The sequence below is a fragment of the Brassica oleracea genome, chromosome C3 (genome assembly GCF_000695525.1).
Source record: "Brassica oleracea var. oleracea cultivar TO1000 chromosome C3, BOL, whole genome shotgun sequence".
NCBI classification, from domain to species: domain Eukaryota; kingdom Viridiplantae; phylum Streptophyta; class Magnoliopsida; order Brassicales; family Brassicaceae; genus Brassica; species Brassica oleracea.
In genome coordinates, this window is record NC_027750.1 from 18619176 (window position 1) to 18631553 (window position 12378).

At 37.4% G+C, this 12378-nt stretch overlaps 1 protein-coding gene across 1 annotated transcript; it reads left to right on the forward strand.

Moving 5' to 3' along the window:
* The first annotated feature begins 280 nt into the window (after positions 1 to 280).
* On the forward strand, positions 281 to 11093 carry LOC106329323 (flavonol synthase/flavanone 3-hydroxylase-like). Its single transcript, XM_013767963.1, has 3 exons — positions 281 to 557; positions 10004 to 10573; positions 10646 to 11093. Exons 1-3 carry the CDS (start codon positions 330 to 332, stop codon positions 10898 to 10900), a joined length of 1053 nt encoding a protein of 350 aa, XP_013623417.1. The 5' UTR covers positions 281 to 329; the 3' UTR covers positions 10901 to 11093.
* Positions 11094 to 12378: the final 1285 nt, after the last annotated feature.

Sequence of the window (12378 nt, forward strand, 5' to 3'; positions counted from 1 at the left end):
TTAATATACAAGAGAGGTCGAGCAAGCATATGGCCAAAATAGCAACATTTTTATCATAGAAAATAAAGTAAATACGATAATTGCATACCCCTCACCACATACGAATTGTACAAGTGTTACTTTTATAATGTGAACGTCGTGTATAGCATAGCGGCTACCATCATATGGAAGGTGACGTCATATTTCTGACATCACACCTGGATGATGGTGAGATGATATGTACACATCAACACGCACTACACGTTATTTATTATATAGGCTATCATCTCTGTGACTTTAGGTGTCATATCTAGTTCTCGAACTTAGCAAAGATCAATTCATACCCAATTATGGCAGCTCCTTTAACATCAAAGCCCTTAGTGTCCGATTTCTCATCCTCCGTTAGTCATATCCCTTCAACGTACGTCCGACCCATCTCTGACCGACCAAAATTGTCACAGGCAGAGACTTCCGGTGATACTATTCCTCTGATCGATCTTCGAGATCTCCATGGACCCAATCGAGCCGAGATTATGCGTCAAATTGCTCATGCATGTTCCACTCATGGCTTCTTCCAGGTAACTCCGGTCTAGTAGTGTTTCTTCTTCAAATTCACTCGGATTAATTTCTCTGCTTTATCGCAAAACACTATGCGACGCTGTTCTTTTTTTTTCTGTTGGTCAAAATTTATCATCTTAAGCTACGTGTAGAGGCGTGGGGTTGATTACATAAGGTTTTAGGGCGTGAATTCAAAGAGATTCTGGTTCAGTTACTCATTCATCTGACGAGTCGTCGGCTAGACCCTGGTCACCGATTGAAATTAGGAAACGAAAAATTAATGATTCTTCTAATTTTCATTACTTGAAGTTTGGAAGTCCCCAAAACCTATAAAGTAATAACCACTAACATTTAAAATATAAATAACTAAAGTTTTCGACTAAAACTTTAAACCATCAAACTGGTATATTCGTCACATTAAACTCTTCATTTGACAATATTTTTTGCCGCCATTGTTAACCTCTAATACACAAAAAGGTATCGTTTGGATTATTTAAAACGGTCTCGTTTTGAAATATCATATGTGATATATTTTAAAACAAGCGATAAAATCCAAAATAGATTTGGGAAATTAGGATTTATCGCTGTAGGGAGAGGGATAACAAAGGTGATCTGATTTTCGAAGAAATTTTTTAGATCACCTTTTTTATCTAACGAGTTAGTGCTCTAACAATCTTATTTCACTCTACCGAATTAGTGCTCTCACAACATCCTTTAAGTACATAATCTCTTCTTTGTTCCCTTGAATGGTATCTCTCACCTCTAACAACGCTAGATGTTGCCATCCACATACCAAAGCTTGGATAATCTACGTCCTTTACAAATGTAGAACCTACGTCAATCTACCCAAGCTTGGATAATCCTTGCTAGCCCCTTTTCATCTTGTATTCAATCGTTGAAAAGGGCTTACAGCTGTGAGTACCGCCACCTGAGTTTGAATCCCAGCCACTGGGGAATTAACATTTCGGCATCGCCACGGACGGAGGACCGACACGTGGCGACACGTGGCAACACGTGACTAGTCTGGATCACTTCTGTGAGACCAGTATACTTCTGTATAATTCAAAAAAAAAAATCGTTGAAAAGGTTGCAATTTGAGTCATTCGTGTCTTTACAACAAAAGAGTTTGCATTCCCAAAACTTCGGTCTCTCATATTATTTCAACACAAAACACTCATCTTACTATTGAAGATAAGATCTCACATTTGAAATATCAAAAGAGATTTAAAAAATATATAAAGGATGGCCATTCTATTTACTGCCAATCAGTTTTATATTGGAAACCCATGAAATCAGAGCGGACTCATATCCCGATCCATTAATTCAGTGGCATGATCATCCCACGAATTGTTGGCTCAAGGAAGGCTTATTTTCTTTTAGATAACTTGAAAATAACATTATTTTGAGGAGCTATGATGGATTATGTCGAGATTAATGGTTATACACATCATTATCTCGATAGAAGGTGTGAAGATAAAATCTCAATTTAAGTATTATATAAGAGAATTGGACCACTACATTTACCGCAACATACAACTAATCCGAGTGAATTTCAGAAACACTAGACCGGAGTTACCTGGAAGAAGCCATAAGTGGAACATGCATGAGCAATTGGACGGATAATTCCGGCTCGATTAATTGGGCAATTTGACGGGCTCAAATTTTCCTTGCAAATGGAAAATTTTAACGTGACAAATGCTAACTTCATGATTACAATTTTAATGATTTTTATAAAAATTATTTACGTACTTAACATATGTCAAAATAATAAAATAATCTGAAAAATAAAAATATCATAATTATAAAATCATAAATTTATTTACTTAACATATGTCAAAATAATAAAATAATCTGAAAAATAAAAATATCATAATTATAAAAATCATAAATTTATATTAAATACTGATAACGTTATTAATTTGAAAAAAAAAATGTTAAGTAATAAAAATGGAAAAAGATAACTTATGTCTTTTATAATACACTACGTTTACTGTGTTCCAAATTCACCACTATTTTTATTGCAATAAAATATGTTTGTTTCAATTTTATACAATGTATTTACAGCGTAAAATTTCAGTAGGACGCTGGCGGAGGGTCTTAGGAGTAAGACCTGAAATTTGTTTATTGTTTATGCATAACTGAAGTTGATAAAAAAAAAAGTTTATGCACAACCGAAGATACATTTTTGGAAACTTGTTTTCGTTTTGTTAAAAAAACATCAAGATAAACAAAAACAATAAGAAGTGCCGGGATGGAAGGCCTCGTGGAGATTAGTCTGGGCTTACCGCCTGGAAACCTCACGGTCATCAAAACAAAAAAAGAAGTGTTTCAAAAAAAAACAAAAACAATAAGTTAAACTGAATAGTTGGCCGTCTACCCCAGAAATACATGTCCTTTCTGTTGACCCGTTCTTCAACCGATTAGGTTAGAAATTATAGTACAATGTATTTTTACTATTATGTCATTTAAAAATTTTCAAATGAAATATTAGGGCCCACGCAGTGTGGATATCCAGAACAAATGAAGAAAATAGATTTTTTCAGAGTCAAAATAATGTACCCACCGGACTCTTTCTTTACCTTATACTATATTTTTATCCGCGTTCGAACGTAAGAAATTTATTTTTTATATACACTTTTGTAAAACCTAGTTTATGTGTTTTGAATTTAAAAATGACACAATTATAAGTATTAATTTTTAGTTAGAAGTTGATAGTTTATGATTTGTTTTGAAATATGTGTGTTTAGTGCTTATACAAAATATGTAAATTACTTATTTTGTTTTCAATAGAAAGTTATTTAAATATGTTATGGATGTTGTGTCGTTTTGGTTTTGGGTCTTTTAGTGGGTTCATCGCGTTAAACAGAAAGACAATGAGAATGAGTCGGCCTGGTCAGAGCCCACTCGTTTACGAGCTTATGCTGAGTTGGATAAAGTTTGTTATGTGTGGGATCCGAGAGTAACAAACTTTGTCGTCTTCGTTTTAAAGACATTTTGAAGCGATACAAAGTTTTGATCTGAAATAGAGAGAAGAAAAGCGAGATATTGTGAGAGACGATTACAGAGAGTCCTCCTCGTCGTAGTCGCTGGGATAGTCTTCCCTGGTGTACGTATTGTGTAGAAGCTTGTAATAGCTGCACAAAAGAAAATGATATCAATCTCGGTATCTTATTCCTTATTGTATCATACTGATCAATAGTGGAAAAGCTTGAGAGTTTAGATCTCTCCCCAGACATAGGCAACGAAGTTTGGGTAAACAATTTGCGTGTGTTCTTTATTGCTTTAGATTGAACACAAACAAAATCGAATCAAGCGTGTAATCGATTGAATTAGAATGGTTAGGATTAATCAGAATTGAATCTCGGTTCTTAACATTTGGTATCAGAGCCAGGTTCTCAGCTCTGAGATTCTGGATCTAATTTATGGTGTTTTTGTTGCGTGCTATTGTGGTTCAGTGATTGTTGACATATTTCGATGGAGTCAGTTCATACGAGATTCGAGATGGAGAAGTTTGATGAATCTGGTGATTTCGGGATGTGGAAGTTTAAGATGCTGATGCAGCTTAAACTACAAGGTCTTGGTAACGTTCTAAACAAAGAAGTTGTCAAGGATACTAAGGTTGAAGAAGACTCGAGCTCTAAGACTGAAGAAGTGACTAAGAAAGATCCTCTCGCCAAGAAGAAGGATACTCGAGCGAGAAATTTGATCTGTTCAAGCTTAACCAATATGGTTCTGCGAAAAGTCATGAAAGAAACAACAGCTTTGGGAGTTTGGAAAGCTCTAGAGGGAGACTATCAAACTAAGACTCTCCCTAACCGGATCTATTTGAAGCCAAGCTTTGCAAGCTATAAAATAGTGGAGAGTAAAAGTATTGAAGGAAATCTAGACATGTTCCTAAAGCTTTTTGATGATCTTGCGAGCTTGAACATTTATGTTACTGATGAGGATCAAGTTATTCAGATCCTTACTAGTCTTCCTCCACAGCACGATTCTCTTGTTCATACTCTAAAGTATGGCAATGGAAAGGAAACGTTGACAGTCAAAGAGGTGACCATGTCTGCTTATGCTAAAAAAGTTGAGTTGAAAGAGAAAGGCTTAACTGGGAGGTCAAGATCAAATGCAGAGGGTCTAGTAGTTACTAGAGGAAGAAACGATAAATAGTGGTGGAGGTTATGGAAAGAGACAATCAAAGAGTAAAGATCACAGGTTGAAGTCTAGACTGAAGAATTCATCTAAGCCAAAAGAGTGTTGGAGCTGCGGTATGGAAGGGCATTTCAAGCATGACTGTCCCAAAAGGAAGGATAAGAACTATGAGACAACAAATGTTGCTCATGAGAAAGAACATCCTATGATCCTTACTGCAAGCGTTCAAGAAACTAAAGATGAGTGGGTATTGGACTCAGGATGTTCTTTTCACATAACTCCCACTAAACACGTGTTGTTTGACCTTGAAGAGTTGGAAGGATGAAAGGTCCTCATGGGAAACAACCCCACCAGTGAAGTCAAGGGAATTGGAAAGCTCAAGATAGTGAATCATGATTAGTCTACTGTGATCCTAACAGACGTCAGGTACATGCCTAATATGGGAAGAAATCTGATTTCCTATGGTCAGTTAGAAAAGCATGGTTGCAACTATGAGGGAAGTGGCTACCATGTTACATTCTTCAAACAAGGAAAGAAAGTCTTATCTGGTTGTTATAAAGATGGGTTGTACTATCTTCAAGGAGTTGTGGCCAGTGCAGAAGCTTCAGTTGCAAGAGCAGAGGTGAGTATGACTAATATCTGGCATTTTAGACTCGGTCATATGAGTTTGAAAAATATGAACTTGCTGGTTAAGAAGGGCAATCTTGATACCAAGGAATTGCACATGTTAATTTTCTATGAAAAATGTGTTCTAGGGAAATCTCATCAACAACCAATTCCTACTGCCAAACACAACTCAGAGTCTGTTCTAGATTACATTCACTCAGATCTTTGGGGATCTCCTGCTAATGAAGAAAGCTTATCAGATTGCAGATATTTCTTGGCAATGATTGATGATTACTCGAAGAAAATCTGGATAAGGTTTCTACGGTTCAAAGATGAAGTGTATGCAAACATGATTGAATGGAAAGCTCAAGTTGAGAATCAGACAGGAAAGAAGATCAAGTGCTTACACACTGATAATGGATTGGAATTCAGCAATGTGTTAATGGATGGTAATAAGCGGCACAAGACGTGTGCTTATACTCCACAACAAAACGGTGTTGCGGAGAGGATGAATAGAACTATTGTGGATAAGATCAGATGTATGCTTGCTGAATCAGGTTTCGAGAAGAAGTTCTGGGCAGAAGCTGCCTCCATTGCAGTTTACTTGATCAACAGAACTCCTAGTGCTGCTATAGAGTTCAAGATACCAGAAGAAGTATGGTCAGGGAATATGGTGGAATATGGACATCTGAGAAGATTTGGTTGTGTGGCTTATGTCCATACGGTTCAAGCCAAGATGAGTCATAGAGCAGTGAAAGACATCTTCATGGGTTATCCGCAAGGTACTAAGGGTTATCGTGTGTGGCTTCCGAAATCAGGAAAGTCAACAATCAGTAGAAACGTGGTGTTTGATGAAGATAAGCTTTATTGAAAGTCAAAAGAAGAGAAGTTGAAGGGTAAAAAGAAAGTTACTTTCAGTTTTGATTTGATTCAAGGACCTTCAAGTGCAGCTTAAGGTGGAGCTTCTTCATCATCTTCAGAGTCTAGTGATAGTTATGGTTATGAGTCAGGACAAGAAGTTGAGAGACAGGACGGTTCTTCGTCCACTGAGAGTCTTGATGGTTATCTTCTGGTACGTGACAGAGTTAGAAGAACTTACAAACTTCCAACAATCTTTGAAAGCGGAGACTTTGTTGCTTATGCACTAAGTTGTGCTAGGGATAGTGAAGTTTCTGAGCCAAAGACTTATGCAGTAGCTAGAATGAGAAAATATTGGGATAAGTGGAAGCATCTATGGGATATGAGAAGACTTCTTTCGATAAGAATGGTACTTGGGATGTTGTTAATCGACCTCAGAGGACAATTGGTTCGAAATGGATTTACAAGCACAAAGAAGGAATTCCAAGAGTTGAGGATCCTAGATACAAGTCTAGACTGATCGCCAAGGGTTTCACACAAGTAGAAGGAGTCGACTACAATGAGATATTTGCTGTAGTGGTTAAACATGTATCCATATGGATATTGTTGTCATTTGTTGTTAACTTTGAAACTGAACTAGAGCAAATGGATGTTAAGACGGCGTTCTTACATGGAAGTCTAGACGAGACCATCTACATGAAACAACCTGAGGGATTTTCAAGAAAGGAGATGAGGGAAAAGTCTGCTTGCTGAAGAAGTCTCTTTACGGGTTAAAGCAGTCTCTTCGCCAATGGAATTTGAGATTTGATGCTTTTATCAGGGAAAAAGGTTTCACAAGGTGCATCAAAGATCTGTGTGTTTACTTGAAGGGAAAAGGAGCTAAAGAAAGTATATATCTACTTCTTCATGTGGATGATATGCTTATTGCGGCTAAAAGACAAGAAGAAGGTATCAAAGCCCAAAGAAATTCTAAAGAAGGAATTTGAGATGAAGGACTTGAGACCAGCTACTCGGATACTTGGAATGGATATCACAAGAGACAAAGAAAATGGAATTCTAAAGCTATCTCTGGAAGGATATGTTAAACAAGTTCCGAAGACTTTTGGAATGAAAGATAACAAACCAGTTGTTACACCGGTTGGATCTCAATTCAAATTGAAGAGTTTGACTCCAGAGAAGTGGGAAAAGCAGAAATCTTTGATGGATACAACTCCTTATGCGAGTGCAGTGGGGAGCTTGATGTATGCTATGATATGATCGGAACTAGACCAGACTATGATATGATCAGAACATTTGATGAAGGACTTGAGACCAGCTACTCGGATACTTGGAATGGATATCACCAGAGACAGAGAAAATGGAATTCTAAAGCTATCTCTGGAAGGATATGTTACACAAGTTCCGAAGACTTTCGGAATGAAAGATAGCAAACCAGTTGTTACACCGGTTGGATCTCAATTTAAATTGAAGAGTTTGACTCCAGAGAAGTGGGAAAAGCAGAAACATTTGATGGATACAACTCCTTATGCGAGTGCAGTGGGGAGCTTGATGTATGCTATGATATGATCGGAACTAGACCAGACTTGGGGTTTGCAGTTGGTCTAGTGAACAGGTTTCTGTCTAAACCAAGTCGAGAGCATTGGAAAGCTGTTAAATGGGTTATGCGGTATCTTCAGGGAGCTTCAAAAGTGTGTTTACATTTTACTAAGAATGATCAGTTCGAGATGGAGGGCTTTTGTGATTCTGATTACTCTACGGACCATGATAAGAGGAGATCAGTGATGGGTTATGTGTTTCAAGTAGGAGGGAACACAGTGAGTTGGAGATCTACTCTGCAGCATGTAGTACCTCTTTCTACTACAGAGGTTGAGTACATGGCTCTATCAGAAGCTACTAAGGAACAGTTATGGTTGAGAGAATTTTTTTGTGAATTGGGGTTACATTGCGACTCACAAAGTGCAATTTGCCTAGCTAAGAATGCAGTGCATCATGACAGAACTAAACATGTTGCAAACAAATTTCATTTCATCAGAGATATTGTGGATTTCGGCCTAGTCAAGATTCACAAGATACATACAACTCTCAATCCAACTGATTTGCTAACTAAAGGGTTACCTGAGAATGCGTTCAAGAAGTGTCTCGTAACGTTGGGGGTCACTGCCTGATCGCGCCAGAACGTACTCCGAGATGGTTATGTCGTTTAGTCGTCTTACCAGTGGAGTACATGAAAGGAAAAATAGCAAAAGTGTTAGTATTTTGCTCCTGGATAAACAACGACTTAACTGACAAAGGTGAAGAAGATTGGACACTTACGCAGGGGTTACAGGTGTTTCTCCAAAGAGGTTCATATGTTCATTATCTGGAAGAAATCAGTAAAAGCATGTCAAGGTTTCTGGTTATCAATTTTGGTTGAATCAGAACCAAGAAGGAAAGCGACTTACAGATTTTTAGAGTAGTATGTTGCTGTTGAGGTTCAATGGGATTCGTCGGAGTCGTGTTCGATTGATTCGGGTCAGTGATGTTCTGAGGAACAACTGGTGGATCTGGGAACTTGAAATCTTCAGGGAGAATCAGAGTTGGAGATCTTGGCACATCAGGATTGATGATGAGAAGATCTAGACTTGGAATTCGAGCTGGTTCAGGACTAGGGGATTTCAGTGGTGGTGGTAATTGCTTGTCATTGGATTCACAGTGTCTGGTGGAGTTATTGAGACAATGTGGAGGTGTTTCATACATGGTTTCAGGTTGTCGGAGCGAGTGAGCTTTCGGCGGGATTCATTACATTTGACCTAAAACGTCAAGGTGGAGATTTGTGGATGCTGTGTCATTTTGGTCTTGGGCCTTTAACTGGGCCCATCGCGTTAAGAAAAAAGACAATGAGAATGAGCCGGCCTGGTCAGAGCCCACTCGTTTACGAGCTTATGCTGAGCTAGATAAAGTTTGTTACGTGTGGGACCTGAGAGTAACAAATTTTGTCGTCTTCGTTTTAAAGGCATTTGGAGGCGATGCAGCGTTTTAATCCGAAACAGAGAGAAGAAAAGCGAGATATTGTGAGAGAAGATTACAGTTGGGAGAGAAAGATCGTGATCGAGATAGAGAGATCATGAAGTGTTCATAGCTCTTGAGATCCAAGCTCTTTCTCCGGTTCAGGCTACTAGTCTTCGGCATCAGAAGGCTCAGAGGAGGACAAAGAGTCGTCCTCGTCGTAGCCGCTGTGATAGTCTTCTCCGGTGTACATCTTGTAATAGCTGCACAAAAACAAATGATATCAATCTCGGTATCTTATTCCTTATTGTATCATACTGATCAATAGTGGAAAAACTTGAGAGTTTCGATCTCTCCCCAGACAGTAGGCAACGAAGTCTGGGTAAACAATTTACGTGTGTTCTTTATTGTTTTTGATTGAACACAAACGAAATCGAATCAAGCGCGTAATCGATTGAACTAAAACGGTTAGGATTGATCAAAATTGAATCTCGGTTCTTTAACATATGTGTGTTTAGTGCTTATACAGAGACTCAGAGCATTCAATAGATTTTGGTTTCGAATTAAGCTAGACAAGGAAATAGAAACCAAAAAGAAAACAGTAAATTAAGGTCCAATGAGGATGAATAAGCATAATAGTGCGGCTAATATAAAAGTGATCATATACCGTTTGACGTCGTCCCGGGTCAAACATATTCAAGGCATATCAACACGTTCCAACCATTATAGACGATATTAACACACATCCAAAATAAAACTGAAGTGAAATCTGATTTCAAAATTTATTTTGTTTTTGCTGCTTTGTGTTTATTTTGTTTTTTTTTTAACTTCAATTACACTGTTTCAACTTTATCTTGTTTTTGGTGTGTTCAAGATCAAGAATCATGGAGTACCGGAGACAACCGTCAATAAAATGCTAGCCGTAGCAAGAGAGTTTTTCCATCAACCGGAGAGCGAAAGGATGAAACATTACTCGGCAGATTCAACAAAGACTACGAGAGTCTCCACCAGTTTCAATGTCAGCACTGACAAAATCTTGAACTGGAGAGACTACCTTCGACTCCATTGCTTTCCTATCCAAGATTTCATCAACGAGTGGCCCGAAAATCCAGTCTCTTTCAAAGAGATCACAGCCGAATACGCCACAAGCGTTAGAGCCTTGGTCTTGAGACTTCTGGAGGCAATATCTGAGAGCTTAGGACTTGAAAGGGACCATATAAGCAATAGATTAGGCACACACGCTCAACACATGGCCTTTAACTACTATCCTCCGTGTCCTGAGCCCGAGCTAACTTACGGACTTCCCGGCCATAAAGACCCAACGGCTATCACTGTCCTTCTTCAGGACCAAGTCTCTGGTTTGCAAGTCTTTAAGGATGATGAGTGGGTAGCTGTTTATCCTATCCCCAACACTTTCATTGTCAATATTGGTGACCAAATGCAGGTTAGAACGATCTAGATTCTTCTGTTTTCTCAATCTGTTGTGCTAAATTGTGTTTTATATTTTTCCTACAAGGTCATAAGCAATGAAAGATACAAGAGTGTGCTTCACAGAGCTGTCGTGAACACCGAGAAGGAGCGGTTATCGATTCCAACATTCTATTTTCCATCTACAGATGCAGTGATTTCTCCAGCACAGGAGCTGATCGATGGACAAACCTCCCCTGCTGTTTACAAAAGCTTTCCGTTTGTTGAGTATTGGGACAAGTTTTGGGACAGATCTCTCGCTACTGCGAGCTGTCTCGACGCTTTCAGAGCTTCAACAACCTAACGAGTGTCTGTCTACTGGTCCTTTAGTAATTGTACGTCAATTCAAAACTCCTCTGTAAGCGATTTATGTAATAAGGATGGTTTCATACATAAGAGAGAGAGAGCCTGTTTGGCAACAGAGTCTGCTCTAGTATTGTATGAGACCTAAGTTTACGTATGAAACCTAAGTTTATTTGAATGAAATATTTGCTTCACAAAAAAAAAAAAAGGATGGTTCAAGAACAGTTTTGTTTCTAAAGAATAATAGCAAATCTGCTTGAATAATGAAACAAACTTCCACCACTAGATGGTTTCCTGATAATAACTTCAACCGGTTATTTAATAAAAATTATATTTTTAATTTTTGGTTCATTAATTTTTTTAAAGCTAGTATAAACTAGCTTTTAATTTATTTATTTTTCTTCAGTCTGATTATATTCAGATTTAGTTTAACTTAATAGCACTAATTTTATATTTTGAAATAATAATTTATCCACTTTACATTTAATTTTAAAATAAAATTTTATTAAATTTTAGGTTTTTGGGTTTTATTTAAAAATATCTATCTCATGAAAAATATTAATTAACCTAACAAATCGACAGCTCAATTAAATTACTAAATTGCAACTAAATTTTAAATTGGTTAAGTAATTTGAAAATTGATTAGTCTTATTCTTACATTGACATTGAATAATAAATTTAAATATAACTTTAAAATATTTAACTATTTACGAAAAATTGACTGGTTGTCTTAGTTTTGTATATTTTAAAAATTAATTATAAAAAATTATAAATATTTTTTTAAAAAAATATCTTTGAAATAATAATCTTAGAATACTACAATATTTATAAAAAACTTGTCAAAATATAAATATCTTTAATGAGTTTTCCATGTTAAAATATTTTTAATATTATAAATCATAAAATTTAGAGAACTTGTTTTATTTACATATGGTATATTTTAAAATTTCAGAAACATGAGAAATATATAGAAAAAGTTATTCATGAAGTATATCGTTTTTCAAAAATTCAGTCTCGGATAATTGATGAACAAACTCTTCCCGAACTAAACTATGTATACCACTACAAGAAAACAGGAAGATTCTGACGGCCGAAATCGTCGGAATAGACCGATTCCGACGAATTTCCGACTAACCCGTCCGTCGGTATCGTTTCGTCGGAAAAAAAAATTCGTCGGAATTTCGTCAGAACTTCCGACGACTTTCTGACGAATACCGAGAAACGTCATTCTGACGAACTTCCGACGATATTACGATGCGGATACACAAGACCAGAGTTCATCGGAAAACTACGTACCGACGAAGAACGTTCGTCGGACAATTCCGATGTAGAGTGTTCCTCGGTTTATTCCGACGAACTTTGGGCGTCGGAAATTACCGACGGACAATGTTCGTCGGAATATACCGACGAACCACGTTCGTCGGAAATTACCGACGGACAACGTTCGTCGGAAGATACCGACGAACCACGTTTGTCGGT